This window comes from Phoxinus phoxinus (assembly GCF_949152265.1).
Source record: "Phoxinus phoxinus genome assembly, chromosome: 16".
NCBI classification, from domain to species: Eukaryota; Metazoa; Chordata; class Actinopteri; order Cypriniformes; family Leuciscidae; genus Phoxinus; species Phoxinus phoxinus.
In genome coordinates this window covers 9785082-9810593 of record NC_136891.1, presented here as the reverse complement: position 1 = coordinate 9810593, position 25512 = coordinate 9785082, and the positions used below count along the sequence as shown (strand labels likewise).

Genomic DNA, 25512 nt, shown 5'->3' with positions numbered 1-25512 from the left:
TCAAACACTGGTCACATGATCTGGGTTTTCCCTGACTTCAATGCACTCTATTTCCTCTCTCTCCCTCTCCCTCTCTCTTTCCCACTCTTTCCGTTTGGCCCGTTTCTTTTTCTTGTGTCGCTTCTTCGAGGGTGGAAAGAATGTCAAAAACACCGGTAGGATGACAAAACAGTGCAACACTGTGCAGCCGGCTGTGAGAAGGGAGCACTTGAACAGTGTATAGGTCAGGTTAGAAGGCACAAAGAGAAGAGGCATTATCCCAATTACAAAACAAGAGGCGTTCTGTAAAATGGCGGCCCCATGCTCCTCTAAAGAGATCTTGATGCACTGAGTCCGTGTGTGCTCAGTGGCCAGTACGAACGTGTAGAGGTGGGGGGCACAGTGATCCATGGCAAAGTTGAGAGTATAAATAAGGCACAGGATAGAGATGCTGTCCATGTCTACATTCCAGAGCGTCATGAGACCCAAGACGCCCAGTTCCACTGAGGTGACCGTCAAGATCAACCAAAAGTTCCCCAGTGGGTTAATGACCAGGAAGAAGGTGAGGATGAGAATAGTGAGCACGCTGAAACCCGACGTCAGGATGGGGGAGATGATGGAGGAACTGTAGCGGTCCATGAACACGAACGTTGGGTTGAAAACGATGAACTTGATGCTGTTTATAAGGGAGAGAGGTCGAAGTCTCTCCAGCAACTCCACGACCTCCTCCCTGGTTTTCTCGGTCGTCCTGGCCACCAAGTACATCTTGGACGCTATGATGTCGTACTCATCTCCGTTTTTAGAGAAAATGATGTCGTCCACAAAGTGTTTATATTCTGGGCTCCTCAGAAAAGAAGTCTTGAGGATGTTAATGAAATCACTTTTGGTTGATGCGCTGACATTCACGACCCTCAGATAGTGAAAGTAATTATCGATCCATGAAATCTTATTAAAGCCCTGGCCCAATGTCTTGAGGTGCTCCTGCACTGTGGAGTTCCAATACTCAATGGGTTCGTAGATGTAAAACCCAATCACCGGACTGTAGTTGCTAAAGTATTTCTGTTGAGTCAGGGCGAACGACACACTGGGCGAATTACTAGCTAGCAGATTAATTACGTTGGAGCCATCGCTGATTTGTAAACATCCCATGAACGAAAAGGAGGCGTAAATCAGGTAGAGGATAACCACAAAAGGCTTGACATAGGTGTTGGTAATCCATTCTGTGTAATGCTCCCTCAGGAAGTGCTGAATGAAGTGGTTCTGGTACGGTACGCTGTCGTGGTGTGTAGACAGGTCGTGGCCGTCACTCATCATGGTCTTAAACCAAGTGGGCTGGCGGTCCAGATACTCCACAGAGGGGATCTTGCAGCAGAAGACGCTGTGATAGCGGTTCTGCTCCAGCTGTCCGGCAAACACCAGGCAGGAGCCGTAGAATGAGAACACGTAGAAGTAGTTCACTAGGATTGCTACACACATGCTCTGACAAAAGACCTTCACAGATTCAATGTTGGTGAAAGGACTGGCACCCATGCCGAAGGTGATAATATAGAGCGAGCTGGTCATGGTGTAGCACACCATCACGTCAGCGAACGCATCTGCCACCCTTTCCTTGAAGGGTAAACTCTCTCTGGTTCTTCTCCAGCCTGCCAGAAGCTCAAACACACCCTTTGTTCCATGTCCTGTAAAAAAAAAAAAAAAAGAAGCAGCAATTTATAATTTGATGCATGGAAAATTCACAGAGAAACTTGATTACATAGCAATGTCAGCATAAATATAATCTACAAAGATATACAACATGAGTTGTGAAAGACCGATGTATCAGCCAGGGTGATTAATTGCCCAATTTCTGATGATCGGCATTGGTTTAAAACTGCCCACTTGGCTGATTAACAGAAGTGATAGTTGTGTCAGTTCCTAAATCTAATAAAAGCATGTGTCAGCAGACAATAGACTTTTTTGTTTGATTACATTTTTTTTCAGTGAATTTTAATCATTTAAGTTATATAATATATACGTTCTTATAATATTTAAATTAATTAAAATAAATATATCCATTCTAGGTTGGCCCATGATGTTTATTTGGCCAGCCATGCCATGTCACAAGAAGGGAGAAATATAGGAAAAAACACTTAATTTTTAACTTATTTTGTGTTAACTGTTTTTTTAAATAATTGCATTACAATGTACAGAAGTGAATTTAATCAACAAAATGTACACTTTGATATATAATATGATATATATAGAATTTGAATCACAGGTTTTCAACGTGCCCTCAGAATTTTGGACCCATTGTTTCAGGGGTTTTTTTCAGCCATTGGCTAGATATTAGCATGGTCAACGGCCATTGAAAAACACAAAATGATCAACCACTAAATGTGCATTATGGAATAATAAACCTTTCATGATAGTTATAAGATGAGCAGTAATTCCATTACTCTTCAACCATCCACCTATGGGACCACTCAAGCTCATATATCAGATCTAGTGTGTGTGCACACACTGTCACCTTTGAACATATTAATACATTTGACTTTCATCCGCGAAATATTTCACTCAGCATCAAGGACATCACGGCCTGTCTCTACACACTCTTTCGCTGTCAAGAATGCGTCACAAAAACTACTCTCTTACCTCTTTCTCCAAATCATAAATTTTCATTGAGCTGACAGACATGGAGAAAAACCTAATTAACCATAAAGGATTACGCCAATGTAATGAGTCAGATGGACTGGCTTTCCTTGCTTTTAGCTTTATTAAGGGGCAGAAGAAGTCCATTAGTCTGTGAATTCATCTGCTAGTGCAGAGGTACATGGTGGACTGGTGGTAACCTGGTGCCTGCATGTTCAATAACATGTACTCAAAAAAGGAGGTCCGACTTCCGACATCACAATCTTGCTTTTTATCATCAAGTACACTTAAGCTAGACACTTAGCTTTAGGTTGCTCTGAAAGGGCTGTCCCTGCAATAACGGGAAGCTGCTCTGAATGTAAAGCAGCTGCTAAATGGCAATTAAGCGAAACTACTAAACATAAAGTTTGCTAGAAATGAAACATTCAGACATCTGAGCGTGAACATGGGTCACTACTTGCCAAATTATATAGATCAACAAAACAATTGTACGAGGAATTTAGTTAGTGATTAGTTGCGGACCCTGCAATCTCATAAAAACACCATCACTGCTTGAGCAATTGTTTTGCATTCTCCAATTTCAGAAGATTCATTAAATTCATGAAGTGCCATTTATTATTTTCAAAATCTGCAAAGAATTGTAAGAGTGCCAAATTCACGATAAAGAAAGTTTCACTTCATCTTAGCAAATGGAAATGGAATCTAATTTATCTAATTTATGTACTTTTTATTCAGTATCAGTTAAATGCTGTTACAGATGACAGATGATATACTTCTCAAATTGCATCAGAATGCACATGAAATGTAAACACTGAACTCCACAAAAAATAAGCATGACTTTTGACATTATTATATATAATATTTTTTATTAATCTTGCATATGAAATAAATATTTTGCCACTGGCCTGTCGCAGAAGTCCTTTCTCATAACTTTTTTTTTTGTTTTAAATTAGTTTCACTCCTGGGATATTTCATAATGTTGAGATGAGTTCAAATATATCTGGTTTGGTGCCAGTGAAGTGGTACTGATGAGCTGTAAGCACTTATCATAACATTCTTCATTATTAATAACAACAAAAACACAAAGATGATAGTTTTACTTGGCATTAGCATTCTACTGTTCTGAGTCTGGATGTCAACACCTTCCAAATGAGAATACAAAATCCCTCCCTATCAGAATGACATGGCGATTTCTTCAGTGTGTGCCGTGCAATGAATCACCACACAATATAAATGGAGTGCCATCAGGCTGCTGGTCAAGGGCAGAAAGAAAATGTGCTCAGTTCTAAAAGTCTCTGATGAAACAGGACAGACAAAACAACTGCACATCTGCCACGATCAGTGTTTTGCAGTTTTATGCAGCCTAACAACCCCATCAGAGAAGCCCACCTTCATCTACACCAAACCAGGAGAAGATACTCTATCATAGGATTAACGTTTATTTTATTCAAATGGCCTGATCCACTTCTTAAAGTAAAAGAAAAGTGTTAAGCTGTTAATTACAAAGAAAAAAGATGAAGTGTTTTTAAGTGTTATAATCTTTTGGTAACTTTAATATTTCCTCATTTCTGTTTTATAGGTTTAGAGGCAATTTACACAACACCATTTTCAACTTAAAACATTTTAATGCGTTTTGGCCTTTATTTACACAACAAACGGCATTTTGGGTTGCCTGAAAATGCAAACGTTTGAAAACCGGATTTAGTGCAAGTTTTTAAAACGATACAGTTATCGTCTCCATGTAAACGACGTGTGACGTTCAGTCTATAGGCGCGTAGTTTTTATTTACAAAGTGACATCGCCAACTACTGGCCTGGGATGCATAATACAGTGTTTTCAATAGTTTTCACAGATCCCTGTGAACAGGGATCGTTTTGATGACGTTGTCGTCTGTGTGCGAAAAATGCAAAGTTTAGTACATCATTGTCATGTAAACGTACCCTTAATCTTGCCAAGATCCCCCTGCGGAGGCTAAGAATAACCGAGCTGGGGATTTGCTTTAACAAATATGAGAAAAATGTTCACCATTATACATTTATTCTGTTGCTTTATTTTTTTCCCCTTTGAAGAAGGATTTCATTCTTTCTCCATCTTTGTGATGGCATGCAAAAGCTCACTCCTAAAATAGCATCTACTGTACTGTATGCCAGTGATTCAAACAAGCTCTGTGAAAAGGGGTCCATCCATTCAAGGGTGTAGATTTAATCGGGGCCACTAGAGGAGCGCGTAGCAAACCAACATCTTGAAATAAGATTGACACGTTTTGCCGCAGCTGCAGCGGCAAACGTTAAGGAGTGCAGCAGCAAATAGAGTGCATTCAAAACAGAAAGCACAAAGCCATGAGATGACACGAGGGGGCCTGCTCCTGCTGGTTATAAATCACACACTCTGCTGGGTTATATTAACCCAATTTTGGGTCAAATTATGAACAAACCCAGCCGTTGGGTTACATTTTTATAATGCATTTTTAATCCAACGTTTGGGTTTGTCCATATTTGACCCAAAATTGGGTTAAAACAACCCAGCATTTTTTAGAGTGCATGCACAGTAAGACAGACAATATTGAGGTATTTCAAATAAAACCATTTCCTCAACATCTGATGATTTCAGTTGACCAGCACTTGCCTAATAGGGCTACGGGGACCATGAATGCTCCTGAACATAGAGGGGGGAGTGAACCATTGCTGTCCCTGAATATACAAACATTTATTTCATCCTCATACTTTAACATTATCTGTATATTATTCACATACAACAGTGAGGACATCTAGAGTGAACTTTATAAATGGGTGCAATATTTTTACACACAGTATTTAAAGGGATAGTTCACCCAACAATAAAAATTCTGTCAGTAGTTAGTTACTCACCCTCACCCTCATGTTGTTCCAACCCCGTAAGACTTTCGTTCATCTTCGGAACACAAATGAAGATATTTTTGATGAAATCTGAGAGCTGTCTCACTCCTCCATAGGCTTCTTAAGGGATTGAAACTTGCCGGCCCAGAAAGTTATTAAAGACATCGTTAAAATAGTCCAAGTGACTACAGTGGCTCAACCATATGTTTATCAAGCGACGAGAATACTTTTTGTACGCAAAAAAAACACAAAAAAACTAGCGACTTTATTCCACTATTCATTGTATTCTCCGTGGGCCTGAGTGTGTTTACGTAGTATATCTGCACAGCGCTTCTGTGTTGTATGTCACATGCATCACACACATGACCAGCGTCGGCCAATAGTGAGCCTACGTGGTGACGCGGAGAAAATATTGAATAGTGGAATAAAGTCATTAGTTTTGTTAGTTTTTTGCGCACAAAAAGTATTCTCGTCGCTTGATAAACATATGGTTGAGCCACTGTAGTCACTTGGACTATTTTAACGATGTCTTTAATAATTTTCTGGGCCGGCAAGTTTCAATCCCTTAAGAAGCCTATGGAGGAGTGAGACAGCTCTCAGATTTCATCAAAAATATCTTCATTTGTGTTCCGAAGATGAACGAAAGTCTTACTGGGTTGGAACAACGCGAGGGTGAGTAATTACTGACAGAATTTACATTTTTGGGTGAACTAACCCTTTAAGTGCAAATACTTTTTCACTGTCCATCTGCAATCCATCTTCACTAAATGGAAAATGGTAAAATTAAGTAACTGTCATTCTTTTCATCTCAAACACACCTTTCTGTGCAAATTAGGTTTATTACGTTTTATTCACAAAACTCACTTATTCATCAAGTGATGGAGAAGAGCAATATAACTTGGCATATACTGTATATAAATTGTAGATGACAATTTTGGAGAAGCTTTGAAAGTGTAGATTGCCAAGCTAAAATTTAAGTATTAGGACTGTTTAGTTAAGCTACAGCCAATATACTGTTTGAAAAACTAGTTTAGGTTTAGGAATACAGGAATACAGGTCTCAATGAACGAACTGCTCTAGTAGTCTTTCCAGCACTAGATGAGAGAGAGAGAAAAGAAACACTATATCAATGATATACTATTATGCATCTGAAAAAAAGTAGTTAAGTTAGTAGACATTACTTTAGTCACCGATAGTTACTTCCCAACAATTGTAGTTGAGTACACTCCCAGTACACAGGGAAAACAATTATGAAGGATTTACTTAGAAATGAGACATTCTAGTAAAATATACTCTAATAAAGTTTTTTTTTTTTTCACAGTGTATTAGAAAAAAGTACTGTAGATTCAGATCCCAGTGTTGTAAACAGGATTGTGGAAAAAGCATCACACAAACCTAAAACTGCAAAAGGAGGAATTGCACTGCGGAAAATTGTGTTGGGTTTTTGTGTTACAGGATTTGCATTATTCCTTTAGTGAATCGGGCACTGAAACAATACAGACAAATAAACAGTGGGTGCAATTCATTCGTAGCGAATTCCTTCCCCCAGAGTTTTTCCCATGCTACTTTGAGAGAACCCCTGAGGAACTGAACCGAAATGTTCCCTGGACGTCTCGCAAGGGGTACGGTCTCTGAAATAAAGGGCTGTTCCTCATGTCTCTGGGTGCTGGTGGACAGGTACAACATTCCACATAGCTAAAGAGGGCAGTTTGTCACGGGCCTCTTGTGGACAGTTCTAGCCGGCACCGGCTGGAGGAAAGCTACTCTGAAGCCGTGGCTTCAATATAAAGAGCTGCATCACCTCTCTCGCTGCAATGCAGTGAGTCATTAAACAAAATTACTGCTTTAAAACTTCAGCTCCAGAGCAGCTGCAAACACATCCATCACTTGCAGGAAAACACCCTACGGATGGACCCTTCGAACACCTCCAATAAAGCATGTCCAGTTGTGACAGAAGATGGGGAAAATATTACACAGATTTCCATACTGTGTCAGTATTTCTGTGCTGCAGTGACAAGACACGTACAATAGACTATATATCCTCTGAACAGCTATTCTGGAAGTAGTGCAGTATTTTTGTACATTTATTTATTTATTTCCAAATGGTATTAGCACATTTTTTTGGACATGCAACATGGTATTACCATGGTGTCACATAAAGTATATTGTAGTACCAAATATCATGTTACCGTAATTTGGAAGTCATTTAATACCGTACCATAATGTGTTAAAAAATTTAAGTATTACATCTGATACCATGGTACTATCTTAGTCCTTCTTTGCAGCAAATGTCACAACAAAAATAACTTGATTTATTGTGCTTTTTATCTATTATATCACAAAATCATTTTCCAATATTTCTGTTAGTAAAAATATAACCAACTCAAGAAGGAAAACAAGCCTTATTATCTTACACTATTTTATTTTTCAAAGATTTAAAGGAAAAGCTTCTCAAATGCTTTAAGGTAAGTTTGGTAGTGGAAACAAAGACCCCAAAAAAACACAGATATTTGTCATTTTACTGTTCAAACGGCTTCATTTTGTCTCATGACATTATCAGTATGAAGGCAGTACTGCTCATTCAAAAAATAAAAATAAAACATGCTGAGAACGCTGGATTACAAAAGTGCCCAAAATTAGCATCTCGTTTGACAGTGAACATGTCCTTATCTTAACACGGCACACATCACAGCACACCGTTAATCCCGCTGCTAAGGATTAGGTGTGCAATTTGCACACAACTCAACACAACAGTGCCAAAGTAGAGAGCTGGGCGCTTTGCAGAGCCAGTCAAACGATTGCAGTCAGAAGATGGAGAGAATGGTGTGACACTTCTGTCGTTGTATTGAATGGCACCCCACACATCTGCTGCATCTGCAGCTGCTAATGAAAAGGCGTGTGCAAATGCACTGCATGTAAATCAGCAGAGGGCTCGAGTTACTCGCACGTAATTTCATTGGAGTTGACCTCATCAGTCTTGCTGTTGACTCCATGAACCATCATTCAGCTGTGTTTGACAATGGATGAGTTTTAATGTATAACCTAAGATTTTCAAGATGGAATTTTAACAGAATTATAGTAAAATACTTGTTAATTCAAAAGTCTCTTTAAAGGGATAGTTCACTTTGAAATTAAATGTTGGTATGTTTTAGCTTACCTGAAGTGCATCCAAGATGTAAGTGTCTTTGTCTCCGCAGTAGTTTCAATTTTGATATTTTTAGGTCAAACCGTTCTTGTCTGTCACTCAGTCATATAATGCAGGTATATAGTTACTGTCTCCAAAAGCATGCAGAGATGTCTCTAGTAGCATGCAGAAAAAAGTCAAAATTAAAAAATTCCCCATCATAGGTGCACATTTACCCCTTTTCCACCAAGGCAGAGCTGGTGCTGGTTCGGAGCCAGAGCCTAGTTTCAAATCGGTTCTTTGTTTTTCCACCGCCAAAGCACCAGCTCCGAACCAGTAAAACTGGTTCTTAAGTAGCACCAAATCATTGCAGGGTCTAGAACGGAGCCAAGTAAGAACCGCTTGCGTCAGGGGCTGGGGGCGGGGTTACCGTGACCAACAAGACGAATAGAAACTTGTGACCGCCATTTTTAAATAGCAGCTAGTCGAGCTAATAGCAGCTCGATTATAATATCCGTCTATGTAAGTTACGGCGAGGCGGGCGAGCTGCACGAACGCGTTGGATTCCGATGTATTTTTGCAATCCCATGAGGATCCATAGTATTGCAACGTCCGTTATTGTTGATGGCTTGTTCGAGATGCATCGGAGCGGCGCGGACCGATCAGAGCTCCGGGAGTGTTTGGAGAGCATACGACTCCTTGTGCTTTTGATCGCTTTAGCAGTGCTTTAATGTCACGCGGCGATCGGTCTGCGAGAAGCCGAACCATCTCGAACAAGCCTGGTGTGTTTTTGTTTGGCGCTGCCGCGCTAGCGTTGCTGGGCAACATGAGATGTATACACAGTGACGTAAGATCTGGCTCTGTTTTGGCTCTCTAGCCTGTGGAAAGGCAAACCGGTTCTTAGAAGAACCGTCAGAACCGGAACTCCGAACCGGCTCTAGCTCTAGCTCTGAACCAGCACCTGGTTCTTGTTGGTGGAAAAGGGGTAATTGATGGCCTAAGACACGAAACAAGCGGTTTGTGTGATAAAACGAACAGTATTTATATCGTTTTTATCTCTTTTACACAAACACGTCCAAGTGATCTGTTTAGTCTGCGCAAGCGGCGTAAAGCGCCGGAAGGCTCCGGAAGTGGTCTCTCGCGCGTGTACATCACTCATTGTTTACACCAGAACCTATGCACATAACAGAGATTGTAGGTAGGACGGCTAATAGAAATGGTACTAGTTTGCGCTTATCCGGGATGTTTAAACCGATGTAAAAAAAATACATTTACGTAAGCTCGTGCGAACTCATCAGGGAGACCACTTCCGGAGCATTCCGGCGCTCTACAGCGCTTACGCAGACTAAGTAAACAGATCACTTGGACGTGTTTGTGTAAAAGAGATAAAAACAATATAAATACTGTTCGTTTTATCACACAAACCGCTTGTTTCGTGTCTTAGGCCATCAATGTGCACTTACGATGGGGAATTTTTTAATTTGGACTTTTCTCTGCATGCTATTAGAGACATCTCTGCATGCTTTTGGAGACAGTACCTATATACCTGCATTATATGACTGACAGACAAGAACGGTTTGACCTAAATATATCAAAATTGAAACTACTGCGGAGACAAAGACACCTACATCTTGGATGCACTTCAGGTAAGCTAAAACATACCAACATTTTATTTCAAAGTGAACTATCCCTTTAAGTCTCTCATGCTAACCAATGCTACATCAATCTGATTAAAAATATAATATACAGTAATGCTGTGAGATATTGTTACAATTTAAAATAACTCATTTCTGTTTTAATATATATTTGAAAGTTTTGATAATTCTTTGATGAATAGAAAGTTCAAATGATCAGCATTTATTTGAAATTTGTACTGTTACTTATGAAAACACCAACTTATGAACAGTACTGTAAATGCATTCTGTTAGGCGACAATGAGTTATTTTTAATCTTTTCATCAAAAATTAAACCAGACATGGACCTGATTATAGACCTATAAATAAGACTGAAGAAACTGACCTAAGATCTCTTAATCTGAACATAAAGAACAAATCTAAAAATAACCAAGAGAAAGCACAAAGTATTCACATATGAAAAAGGATGTCCAATAAAAGTAGACCGATAAAAAGTTTTGGGCTTTATATCCATTGAGAATGAATAGTTAGAAACTTTCAGATCTTTCTTTTGGCCTACTTTTCTGCTGAGATGCCAAATGAACTGAACAAAATGCCCTGGATTTATTGTGCTATGTGGGGCACACACTATTTCAAAATTTACAGAAATATTATCAGTTTTGCACAAAATGACGATGTTACATTGAATAGCTCATGTTCTCCCTTTAACGCCACTCAGTTCCCATATGCCGTGGCTTCAGTTACAAAAACTCATGGGAGTATCTACCTTACAATCTGACAGTATTTCATGTCATTGTAAAACATGCCATTGTCAGCATACGTCAGCGTGTTCAAGGCCTTCACCGGAAGATCTATTTCAACTGCACTCCCACACTAAAAACAGCACTTTTCCTTTTAGTGCTGGTATAGCAGCATAAAAATTACAGTAAAAATATTGTCAAGTTCAAACAGCTTTAATCCAAAGCACTCTTGCATTTTTAATGCAAATTATCTCACTTGAAGCAAGCCACTAAATGAAAAAAAATCCATTCCTGTAATTTCCAATCTTGCATATTTTTTTCCCAATCAGAAAAAAAACCTGTGAAACATAAATCATACAACTGAAAGATAAAAGGAATATTAATGACAAACGGAGGGAGGCAGAAGAATGGCCGGACGTCTGTTACTATTTCTATTTCACGCACTGATTCAGTAGTGGCACATCATGCCTGAACAAACTATGCAAATGAACATTTTCTCTTGGCTTATGATGTCCAACAAGCCTTTCTCACCCTGATTCTTCCTCCTGACAATGGCAAATTATCCAGCCACAGGCTTAATGGCATGTAATATGTGACGCTTGAAGACATTTGTGATAAGTAGTTCATTGGTAAGAGCCCTAATCTCTTCTCCACGACTTGCTCTTGCCTTCTAGCACTAAGGCAAATCAATTGCATTCAACGTGGTCAGCTTTCAATCTACTAACACCCCATCATCTACATTTTCCAGAGGGAGACAGCAAAGGTCTGCTATAATAAATGTTGGTGGTTGTACATGTTTGTTTTCGGGGATGGTGATTGAGACGGGATTGGGGTTCCCATGCAGGCGCAGTGAATGCGTGTTAGCCATGACCAGGCACAATCATGCTTGTGTGGAGAGAATTGCAAGGAGATGGTCCAGATCCCAGGGCACATGCTGTTCCACAGTCTGTGGCCCTAAATGAGCTCGATCAATAGAACTGACATGCTGGGGAGTGACTACGCCACTGCGCGTGCGCACACACACACACACACACACACACACACACACACACACACACACACACACACACACACACACACACACACACACACAATATGGCTCATGACAGATATATGCACCTTTAAACCCACATTCAACTACATTACATGCTTATATTATGCTACAACTAGCATAACTCAGATGTTTTTTTTAAACAGCTGTTTGTTGCTTTTCCACTAACAAGCTAGTTTTTTAACGAGTAGCGCGTGGATGACAAAATGTCAGAGTTCCCATTACATCTACTCATCTGTGTCCTAATTTTGACTAAATCTGCTCTTTGATTTGTTCTTTTATTTGTGTTTGTCTGTGTTATTATCTTTCATCTTTTTTCTTTTATAACTGATCTAATTTCTTATGCTTATCAATTCTCTATCATGACTCTATTTTAGTTAAATTGCATAAAAAGATGTGCTCATTTGGATGAAAGAAATCAATCGAAAGGTGCAGCAATGTTTTCTTTGTTAAATTTGAAAGATTTAGCATGTCGTATTTTACTCAATAGTTAAAAAATGTGTAAATGAGCTGCTAAAATAAGGACAGAATAGCAACTATAAACAGGTCTTTGTCCACTTAATTTGAATGATGTGAAGACATGATAAATAAATCAGCATTTGCACCAATGATCTGTTTGGGGGGGAAAAATACTATGGAAGTCAATGGGGTCCATCAACTGTTTGGTTACTGACATTCCAACCCGATCTCACGAATTTTACGAAGTGGCTAATTCGTACCAATTCATACGACCTCACTCGTACGATTTTTGCTAAATCGTACATATTTTACGAGTTGCCAAATTCGTACGAATGACCTACCCCTGACCCCGCACCTAAACCTACCCATCACGTGGGTTTAGACAAATCGTACGAATTAGTACGAGTGAGGTCGTACGAATCAACCACCTTTTAATCACTCGTACAAATTCATACGAATTTGGTCGTGAGATAGCGTTGCAAATTCTTTCAAATACTGTATATTATTTTGTGTTCAACAGTAGAAAGAAATTCATACAGGTTTGGAACGACTTGATGGCGAGTAAATGATCTATCCCTGTGGTTTCATCTTTTTTTTCTTTTTTTATGAATTTTCATTTCTTTGCTGTCAACATGACTCGCTCACCACATGAACTTCTCACATCTGTTCAGTTTCAGAATGTTCAGCAGAGCAGAAGATCAGACTATTTTTGGAGAGGGTGAAGGGGACCACAGATTGAAATATTAAAACTACTTGCACGATTTGTGGATCTTTTTTTTTTCTGATATAAAACGGTTTAATAATTATACTAAATTATACTATAATATACTAATTATACTATAATAATAATTATATATAACCCTTTTTTGGCTGCCTGAAGATTCTTTAAAAATTATCCTTTTGAAAAATTGTGTGTGAAAAATCCTACTTTCATTTAAATATATTTAATTGTATTTTGAAATATCTATTCTAAAATAACTGCACTCGTATAAGAAACTAGCCTTATACTTTCTATGATTTTCATGATCAAGGTGCATCATGCAGTACGTAAACAGTGACAACAGCAAGCCGCTTTACTGTACGTACACTGAGATCAGGATGTGAGTGAGTACTTTGACATTGATTTCCTATCCTGTCATTTGTCCCAGCAGAACAAAGCATCCGCCGCTAAGATGTGTGGCAGGAAGCAAGTCTATAAATAGGCTGTATGCGTCTGAATAAAAATAACCTCTAAACTTAAAGTGAAGGTATAGCGCACACTCCATCCATTGTCTCAAGCAACAGTGTCACACATTGTTTTCTGCAGAGCATCCATCTTCTGCCAAGTCCTTTAAAAGGGACAGTTCACCCTAAAATTAAAGGGCACCTATTATGACATTTAAAATGTTCCTAATGTTGTTTAGGGAGTCCCCAACAACAGTTTTACGTGCATGCAATGTCAAAAAACACTTTTGTTTTCGTATAATATGCATTTGTTTTTACCTGATTTGCTCACCGACTCCCAAATGATTCGTTCAACGACTAATTTTTCCAAACCCCTCCTTTGCGCGACGCTAATCTGCAATTGGTCAGATGACCCAGCAGTGTTTACAGAGATAATACTTATTGTTTAACACGGAGTACAATGATGCTTTTATCAATTAAATCGTGTTATAATAATGATTATAGTCCACTGCTTTGTAGTTTGTAGTTAAAAACTAAAAATAAGATAAAGAATGTAATGTTATGTTAGCGATAGCCCAGAGTTCATATTGTAAAAGCACAATCAGTCTTTGTTTGCATTCGCCCGAAGCATAAACATAAAGTTACGTTTAAAAAAAAAAAAGTTTTTATTATACGTTTTTTTAAAACTACGAGGTAGCCTATTACTCTATTCTTTAAGACAACTCCGAAAACAACGACAAACACTTCACATATCTCAATACAATTGTCATTGAAGACCTAGAAGCTAAACGGTGCTACACAACAAACAAAATAATTATTAAGCATGCTACATAAAACATAAAAGCAACAATTATTAATAACACTTACAGGTTGTGATACGGAGGAGGAAGCTGATGCAAATACACTTAGAAATGAACCTTCCTTCCTTCACTTAGTCTTCAAATGCTCCTCCTTGGGCAGATGAAAAAAGTTGGCTTTTGAGTCGCACTTCAGAACACAGCGTCTCGTCGCCCTGATGTTTTCCCTGCTGGCCTTGGAGCGCAATAAGTGGGCGTATCGTATTCAAATAACTTGACAAGTTGACGTCATCTAGTCAGAGAAAAAGCTTCGGTCTTCTAACGATTCATAAAAATGACTCCGAGTCGACTCTTACTTTTGAAAGACAATAACTTTATATACGGTGCACTTTCATATTTCAAACTTTGCAGGATGTTTTTGTTCACTTAGATCTATGTTACACTACATGAAAGGTACATTTCAAAATTCCATAATAGGTGCCCTTTAAGATTCTGTCAGCGTCTCATTTAGGAATCACATTTAGGATTGATTTTAAAGTATTATTACTGGTATATAAATCATTTAATGGCCTAGGACCTAAATACATTGCAGATATGCTCACTGAATATAAACCCAACAGATCACTCAGATCATTAGGATCACATCAACTAGAAATACCAAGGGTTCACTCAAAGCAAGGAGAGTTCCGCTTTTAGCCATTATGCCAGCCGCAGCTGGAACCAGCTTCCAGAAGAGATCAGGTGTGCTCCTACAGTAGCCACATTCAAATCCAGACTCAAATCACATCTGTTTAGCTTTGCATTTACTGAATGAGCATTGTGCCACTGTTCGATATTAAAGTTTTAGTCTGAGAAAGAGCTAAGAATGTGAATGCTGGGCTAAGGAAAGTGAAAAGAATGTGCAAGTAAATGAAAGAGAAAAGAAAGTTGATACAGGGAAGTCGTAAGAAGATTGAAAGAGAATAGAAAGTTGATAGATGGTAAGTAAGAAGATTGAAAGAGAAAAGGAAGTTGATAGATGGTAAGTCGTAAGAAGATTGAAAGAAGATTGAAAGAGAATAGAAAGTTGATACAGGGAAGTCGTAAGAAGATTGAAAGAAGATTGAAAGAGAATAGAAAGTTGATACAGGGAAGTCGTAAGAAGATTGAAAGAGAAAAGGAAGTTGATAGATGGCAAGTCGTAAGAAGATTGAAAGAGAATAGAAAGTTGATAGATGGTAAGTCGTAAGAAGATTAAAAGAGAAAAGGAAGTTGATAGATGGTAAGTCGTAAGAAGATTGAAAGAGAAAAGAAAGTTGATACATGTAAGTCGTAAGAAGATCCTTTTAAAAGAAAGATCTATAATAGCTACCGGTCGATATAAAATACGTCCGACTGTTTGCACTGTATTTTATTTTTTTATTTTATTTTCCAAACTGTGATTCAGGAAGATTTTATTAATTTTTAGGGCTGTCTGATTGGAAGAGATTTAGAAGGGGAACGGGAGAGCTTCACTCCGACGAGGCGAGTGAAGATTAGCTATACTATGGAGAGTATAGAGGTTCGCTGTTTGTTTAAAACAGCAAAAGTGAAACGTGCTCTATGGGGGCCCCATTGGGCTATACTGGTGTAAGACACCACCCCAGTAGAGGACGTCCCTGGATTAGGTCCAGTGGCACCGCAAACCTGCTCAATCGCTTCCATCTCAGATAGGGGTGATTATTAATTATCAGGGCTGTCTGATTGGAAGAGATTTTGAAGGGGAACGGGAGAGCTTCACTCCGACGAGGCGAGTGAAGATTATCTATACTACGGAGAGTATAGAGGTTCGCTGTTTGTTTAAAACAGCAAAAGTGAAACGTGCTCTGTGGGGGCCCATTGGGCAATACTGGTGTGAGACACCACCCCAGCAGAGGACGTCCCTGGATTGTAGGTCCAGTGGCACCGCAAACCTGCTCAATCACTTCCATCTCAGACACGGTTTTAATTATTCTTATTTCTTTTGATTATTTTAATTTCTTCTATGTAAAGCACTTTAAATTACCACTGTTTAGCTTTGCATTTACTGAATGAGCACTGTGCCACTGTTCGTCCGACTGTTTGCACTGTATTTTATTTTCTAAACTGTTTTAATTATTCTTATTTCTTTTATTATCTATGTAATTATTTTTATTTTAATTTCTTCTATGTAAAGCACTTTGAATTACCACTGTGTATGAAATGTGCTATATAAATAAACTTGCCTTGCCTTGCCTTGCCTTGTCATTGTTTACTCACCCTTATGTGGTTCCATCCTTTTTGTCCCGTCAAAGATAAATGATTTTGGTAACACTTTAATTATATATAATACATTATAAAAGTACTTTTGGCATTTACACTTTTGCCTTGTAATGGCATTTATACTAAATGCCTTAATGCACCTTATTGTTGTATGTTCTCAAGATTAATTATCGCAGTTTTAATACATTATAATAATGATCTATTCATTGTTACACCTTTAGAAAGTATAATGCTTTAAAACACATAACAAACCACCAATTTAAGATGTAACAAGGAATCTGCCAAAAAATATATAATGCATTTTAGCTTTAGTTACAATTATTTATGAAAAGATATCTAATGCATTATAATGTATATTATGAATACCTTTATAATGCTGTATACATAAAGTAAAGTGTTACCAGAATTTACCAGGAACATAGTGACCATGTCTGTCTATAGTACCAAAGGAAACCATAAAACTAGTCCAAATGACTTAAGCACTATATTCCAAGACTTCTGAAGCCGTACTTTAAATTTGTGTGAGGAACAGGCCACAGTTTCATTTGAGTATCATCCACAAACTTGAATCCATTGTCACTTGGCCAACCAAACAGAGCCACCCCGGGGACCCCGCAGCACATTGTGATGTGCCGTGTAGAGTGTCAACATTCATCTTCACCGGCGGGACAAAATCTATTTCTCCAGATTGTCCTTCCTGTGAAGCTCAAATGCAAAGCATAGTAAATCACAGGTCCTCTGGTACTCTGCAAAGAGCTCAAAATCCAGTGGTCAGGGAGCTATTCATCTTCCACACTGGGCTAGCTTTACAATAAGACTGAGCATCTGAGGGGTCCAGATCATTAGGGACACCGTAAATGGCTGGCTGAAGCTTAAGAGGTCAGTATACAGAACAGCACCGTGCATTATTACCTTTGATCCACAAGCTCCACAAGGACATTCATGATCATAAAATCCTACAGTACAGTCAGTCTCTCTACTGACAATGTTGCCGTCTTCTTCAATTGGGAAGCCACGTGTAATTGTTGGTTGATTATTATATTGCGCTGCTACAATAACCAAGAATAATAACAATAATAAGAAGAAGAATCTGTAAGCGGTTATTATCCGCAGGTTGTAATTGTGCTTTTGTACCCTGTATATCCTTGTTTTGAGAGAATAATGATTCTACCTCCATGGGAGAAAACAAATCGACGTACTTTAAATCCAAAGCTAATTAGTTCCACTCAGTTGCGGGTTGTGACAGTCGTCACCTAAGGGCATCTAATGCAACCTAGACAGGTGTAAAATCTAAGGGTGTTTTTAACACCTGCGAGATGTGTTGAGTTTGGAGTTCGTTAAATTTCCACGTTTGTTTTAGCTTGCTAGATTGTGTTCCCAGGGGTCCACAAAAATAACACAGCAGAAAGAACATAGCACTGTTGGAAATTAATGACTGTTCCTTATTATTCTCCCCAAATCCGTGAACAATAGAAAGAAAATGATCTAATTTTGCAGATTAAAATGTTCCTTTAGATTCACACTGCAATAATTGGTGCAATGACAGGTGGTTGCTATCTAATATCACGTTTTGGATTTACTACATTATTAATACTGGAATACGTTTCAGTCAAGCATGCATGTGTGTGTATTATGGAGGAGACCCGATTTTACATTGGTCATCAAGTCAACAAAGAAAATTATGCAAAAATAAACAAAATATCATAAAAAACAAATATTGAAATCAAAGTATTTTTCTATATTATTCTTCATCTCTCTGCTCATCCATTTATTTTTCTGTGACTCTCGGCAGGTTACAAAGTTACCTGACTTTATGTGAATCAGTGAATCATTCACTGAACCGATTCATTCGAAATATTGGTGCGTTCAAGAAAAAGACGACTGAATGAGTCAATGAATCATTTAATAAACAGATTAGTTGAAAAACACAAGGGGGTAATCCATCCGCCGGAAACCGAAGCTTCCCCAGGGGCCACCATTGGCTATCAAGCCATCACCTGCTGTTATTGACTCCCATTCATTTTGGCGTCACTTTGACAGCAAATAACTTTACATCTGAGGCGTTTAAAGACTCCATTTGTCCATTATTTATTTCTAAAGAAACACGACAATGAATAAAACGCTCCATTAGCTTGTGTCTTATGTTATGGCCCCGTAGAAGCAGTTTTTGTGAAAAAATAGGTTAATGATTGCATCATAACCACTCGACTCTCTGTCGCACAGTCGAGAAATTACCGTATAGACAGGAGGAGAAGCTCGCAAGCAATCGGGGGGACATGGAAGCATAAAGTCCGATAAAGTCAAGGGAGAAGTACATAGAGAGTCATAAAGTTGCTCATGGACAGCTAATACTCACGCTCTGGGAGATTCGGAAGGGAATGATTCAGATTTCTCTTGGCACAGCTACTAAAGACTTACAACTGTCAGTCACGTCACATCTACGCTCAGTTTGAGCCTGCGCACTACGCTCAGCCATCAGGAAGTGAGTGCTTCTAATTGACTTCACTTTTCTCCCTTGAAACCTATGGGGTCGCTGTGTCAAGTTTATATACTGTCTATGGAAAAACACCAATCCATTTTAGGGATGAAAGAGTCATTGAATCATTCGATCATCGTTTAAAACAGTAGCTGCGTTTACATGGACCCTTATAATCGGATTGACGGCTCAATCGGACTAAAAAGCCTTCATGTAAACACCTTAATTGCTCTGATTGAGCTCGATCCGATTGGAATTTCGATCGGATTGAAAGGGGTGATTTATTCCTTTTCTTAATCCGATCGAGAGAACATGTAAACACTTGATCTGATCGAAAACCGGAACTGAATGGACTGCGCATGTGCAATGACGTTGAAATATAGCGTAATAAACGTATGACGCACGGAACAAGCTGTTCTTCCTGTTAAATAAAGTGTCATCTAAATGAGTGTCTCGTTATTATAAAATTCTAATTTCACTCAGCGTCTGTGAAGTGGAGCAGGACAACGTCCCACCAGTCCTTGTTTCAGACTCTCATCCACAGATACTGGTTTTGGGCGCGGGTTTTACTGCGTGATAAATATAAGCAAAACGGTTCATATGCTCAGTCATGAGACGGATAAATATTAAGTCTGCTGTTTAAAACAAATAAAGAACCAATAGAGGAGAATAGTTATGAGTGAACAGCGGCAGTAGTGTGCGCATGTACAAAAATCATTCAGATGTGAAGCTTGTGACATATAAACGCGCACATCAAGCCGATTATTTTATTTACCGTTCATGTAAACACTGTGTTCGGATTCATCCATCAGATTGATTTCATTCAGTTTGAACCAAAAGGTGTCCATGTAAACGTACCTACTGATTCATTTAGGAACTAAACACCACTATGTGCACCTCGGAGATGATTGAACTATTTCCATTGGCAAAGCAAAAATACGAGCAATACTGTTTTTAAAATGAAGTTATTCAAAAATAACTACTTGTTCACTAAACAGTTTATCGTATAAAAGCAACATCACACTCGCAATCGTACTGTTAAACTGAATATTAACTGTAGAAACACACATTAGAACACTGGCGCCAGTCATCCACAGACCTACGTATATTGCAGTATGGTGGTTTTACCTTGCAACGCTTTGTTCATGGTTTTCGCGAATGAGGGTTTTTTGTTATCAGCCTTATTTGGCTAGGTGGTTTTCCCCAGTTACATGAATATGTAAACCCCACATAATTTGACTGGATGCACGATATATGACGTCAACAACAAACGATATGTGGAAAGTGTTCTCTCCGTTTCATTTTGCTATCCTAACCAAACACAATTACATAGTTAGTTGCATATTGTTACTTACATAACATTGCTTTTTTATTGTTTTCGTTTTTTCTGTTGATGAACCACTAGATGAGAAATGATAGTGTAAGTTGACTAATGCCATGTCATCCATACATAAATATTAGGTATGGCCAAATTATCACTCCTTGACATTTGGAGTATATAAGTACTGAACTCTCTGTTTTACGACGGCAGTAGATGAAGCTCATGTTCCCTACCACCACCAGGTTGGTCCCTGTCCATCCGTCAGGGGTAGACTTCGCCCCTGCCTTCATCTTCAGACAGGATCAGCTGAATCTGCATCCCCCAGGACTTGGACCGAGGACGGGGCCTACGCCAAAGAACTTTTCTATACCACTAGACATGAATCATTGTAGCTCACTACCACTTGTCAAATACTTTATCTATACCATGGTATAAATACCATGTAAACATTCACCTGCCCTCTGAGTCTTTCTGTTAGAACCACTGCTCTACATCAATGTGTTCCACCACACCATGATTGTTCTATGTAAAAGTGGCAACAATTTACTCAGACATTCAATGGTCTATTATAAGTGGTACATTAACTATACCATCAATCAGATTTGCAGATCATGTTAATGCTACATCAATTTTCATTCATTTTAACTTTACATTCTTTACAATCGTTTTGGATTTTCAGGCAAACATTGAAAGATTTTCCGTTGCATCAAAAAAAAATTGGCCTCTATTATCTTCCATTTTCCTTATATCACAAATTCTCCTTCTGTAACGATGAAGCCCATTGTTGCTAAAGCACTGACCCTGATGACTGCTGTGGAAAACAATTACCCCCCCCCCCCCACACACACACACACACACACACACACACACACCACCTCCTGAGGAATCACACAGCAATTATAATAATCCTACATCCAATCACCACAGTATCCGTGAACAAAGCCGCACTTACCCATGGCAAAAAAGGGGATCCCAAGCAGCGTAGAGTTAAATTTCCCATCAGAGATGAAAAAAATCCCAGCTGCCGTCACGTTGGCGATGCATATGGTGAGGACACCCAACAGGCCCAGGAAGGGTTTCCCACGCAAGCAGTCCCGCATAGAGCTGGAGATGGTGGCTGCCAGGAGCACCAGCACCAAGCTGACCAGTACCTCGCTCTTGGCCAGTACTCCTGTCTTGTGGAAGTCCCGCCATAAGCTGAAGGACGTAAGCGACTGAATTTGCAGCTCCTCGCTGTCTGTAGCCAGCTGGTGCACCAGCTTACAGAATTCACTCTCCCACTTTTCAGCAATGATGTCCTGCACCACTGGCCCAAGGTTACGGAGGTAGTAGGTGATTTGGATGGCGCGAGCAAACTTGACCTGTTGGTCCCGGCTATTTGCGGACACAGCCACGCCGCCCAGCTGATGGCCAATAAAGGACACCCGACCATCCTAGGGCCAAAACAAAGCGGTTACTAATTTATTTAATTCAATTAAGGATACTGTTATGAGTGAAATCCCATTTGAATACAATCTAACAAGTGTACTTTGCAATCAGTGTAAATCAACTGCCATCCACATTTTTTTAAATAATTGGTACGCTTGGAACATCTGAGGATTGAGATCTGTAGTACAGGCTGCTGGAAGAAATACCAATAGCAGCCACATGTACATGTACCGATTATAAAACAGTTTAAATTTGCTACTTCTATCCATATACCTTAATATAATAAAAATGAAATACATCCTATAAAATCATACATCTCTGGTTAATAAACCAATATACATTTGTACACTATAAATTTGTAAACTGCACAGTTCAGAGTTTTCCTACTCCAATTCCTGGCTGCATCGTAATATTAATTCCACATTATAATCATGTTTGACTTTGCAGAATCAGCAAACCAGTTAATAAGCAGCTTTGTTGGTGTGGATTTGTTCTGGTATTTGAATGGATTTTACACACTTCAACAATGTATTATAATTGTCTTCCATTTAAAAAAAAAAAAAACCTTTCTCGAGGAAGCAGTGTGAACTAAGTGTCTTTTAGCTAAATGTCAGACAAGCAAAACAGGCCAGAAGAAAACACAAGCTGATTTCAAACCACAGCATGAAGCTGGATTAAGGTGTTAAGACAATCTCCACCGTTGAACGGCATCAGTTTTGCACCAAACGAATGCAGAATGAATAAAAAAACAGGGAAGATTGAAAGTTATTGTATTTTGCTCAGTAGTCCCAACATTTCAGCATCCAATAATGAGCTGGACAGTGCATCACCCTATGCTGAGTGAGTGATGCAGCCTTGGATGCAGAAATACAGCCTCAAGATGTTCTGAAAAAGACTGGCACAATGAATGAGCTCTTGTAGAGGCCACAGTGAGCGCCTCATTCACACGGATCGTGCTCCTACTCCTACTCCTACTGATGTAAGCTTGGGAAAACAATGGCTTGCTGCACTGTTGTGTTTTATTTAGTCTTACGTCTGTGGGTAGTGCAGCATTTGGAGGAAGACTGTTTTATAGGTCTCAAAGATTCAGTCTCAGTTAAGGTCATTTGAAAATTTAACAATGTGCAATACACAGCAAGAAATGATTATGTGCTACTGTTAAACATGAAAATGAAAAATAGAAACTATTTTACAGAATTATGTTCACGTTTTTATGATCAAAATTGGGCCTACTACATACTATTGTTTATTCTGTTTGAATAATTCTAAATTTAGATTATAGATGAATATAAGGAGTTCTAAGCATTTCTCATATAAACACATCTTATGCTCTCATTTCCAGCACTAGTCTTCCCAGCATGCACTTGGGCCTGAAATATTCATATGGTTTCACTGTTTCCCAAAAAACTGTTGTTGGTTTATGGTCACATTCAGAAACTGGTCGTCTTTTGTTAGCATGTCTTTGTTCCTCTAAAATGATCAGTTAGCTGATTGATTTGAGTGTAGTGTTTTAAGGCATTTTAAGGCATTTTTGTTCCATAACTGATCTAAACACTCATAGAAACCATACAAATAAAGGGTAAATTTGCTTTTAAAAACTTTTTTTTGAGTGAATAAAACTTCAGAAACCTTTTTGGGGAACTTAACAGTAATTTAAATAAATAGTTGGTAAGTCTTGTAATTCCAATTAACTCAATATTTTAATTATCTGTTTCAAGTTGAATCATTTGTTTTAATGCAGCTCATATGATTGATAGCCTACTCGATTCTAAACAGCTTTTTAATTAATAGTAGGCTACTGTTTATGTTGCCATCATTTTATATAGTGGTCAAGGAAGGTACGTCCTCTAACATATCTGTTGTGGGAAAAAATTAAGATAAAAGTCTAGATTCTGCAAGTGTTTTTTAGTGTACATTGCATCACCAGCCTCAGAGTGCAGTGCTGGAGAACTATGCAGCTGTTTGATTCAGATGTTGCACATACTAGAACACAGCAGCACCGGGTCTATTCATAATTCTTAGCGTTTCGTAATGTTTTATGAGGCACAGTCGCAATATGCCGAGCTCCCTTTTTGCAGTTTCATTGTTGCAATGTCGATCCATCGCACACACAAAGGCTGCGTCTCAAAGCCCTCGAAAAAAACCGCTGTCTCGTTAGGCGGCTCGCGAGGTTTTGAAGCACACAGCCGCTGTACTCCAGACAATATATGTCTCTTACCTTTAACGTTGTATTCGGATAGCTCACGGGGACCTTGGAAAAAGTGCTGTTAGACAGAACAGCTAAGCGAATGTCTTCGAATATGGTGATGATATCATCCAGGAGGCATCTCTTGTCCCGGTGGCTCAGGACACAGAGATGCGCGAAAGTGTAATTGAAGCCTTTATAATTGACACGCATATCCAGGACCTTCTTGTGCACCTGGAGCACCTGCTCGGCCAGTTCCAGGATATTTCCCCCGGATTTGGCCAGTAGAATGAGTCTGCCATATCTGCCGGGGGTGTGCAGGTCCGAGTACAGCTTGTGCTTGGACTGGTCGATGGGGAAGAGGCTGTTGGCGAGACTCCTCTCGATCTTCGCGAGGCTGTGCGTCGGGGCGACCAGGATCTCCAGGTCCGTTTCGGGCTTAAACCGGCTCAGCACCGTGGATCCGAAAATAATGGTCAGGACTGCGGGGACGGTGAGGAAGAACACCGGATGCCTACTCACGAACAAACCCAGCCAGTAGAAAGAAGCTTTCAGCCCTCTGTGTATCACTTGCCGCAGCATCCTCCTCCAGATCCAGCTTGCAGCAGATGATGCCCCGGTTCTTCCTATGAAGCACATGTGACATGTGGCTCCAGTTCAGTCAATCCGTATGAGAATACTCACTACACCTGTGAAGCACTGCAGCGATTTGCAACAAGACAGTCAGATATTGATCACTATAGAGGCTTTTTGGTTCCATCCCTCCCCCTGATGTGTGACTGTTTCCCTCGCTTCTTCTGCTGCAACAGCAGCCAGCAGCCCCTGTCTGATGTGCATGTGTGCTTAATTCGGACTATTCGATCGGAGGCGCCTGATTTATGGGCTTGATTGTAACCATGTGCTGTGTGCATGGAAGGAGGCACGACGGGGAAATACTGGCTGGGTGGGTGGGGGCTAATTTTAAGAACACGCGCGATTCAAAGCCCTTGCTGATCGTGGACTCACCTCTAGAAATAGCCACTCGATTACTAATGAATCAGGCATTCACATCTTAAAGAAAGGGCGGCAGTCCACACACAATGCCAAATGCAGTTTCGGTGCAGAGACGATAAAAATAATGTTGACCTAAATATACGTGGCTACTTATTTAAAGTCCTCCGGAGTTTGCTGATGAAGTGACAGGCTATTTATCACGAACGAAACTAAATGCCTTAGCCTATCTCACCATTAAATCACGTGGCCATTTTAACTTTATGGAATATTTCAGTATAAATGATTTATCCGTGCATATCATTGTTTTTACTATTATTATTATTTATGTTCCCTGTATTCTTTAATCAAAATAACTTACCTTCTTGCAACAACAATTCTTCTCTGGTGACGTGTTTACTGACGCAAGGGCGGGACAACCT

At 39.3% G+C, this 25512-nt stretch overlaps 1 protein-coding gene across 1 annotated transcript; it reads right to left on the bottom strand.

Moving 5' to 3' along the window:
• On the bottom strand, nt 1-24739 carry ptchd4 (patched domain containing 4; the record flags this gene model as incomplete). Its single annotated transcript, XM_079584053.1, has 3 exons — nt 1-1658; nt 21440-21920; nt 24308-24739. The coding sequence occupies 3 exons, from the start codon at nt 24737-24739 to the stop codon at nt 1-3; spliced, it is 2571 nt and encodes an 856-aa protein (XP_079440179.1).
• Nucleotides 24740-25512: the final 773 nt, after the last annotated feature.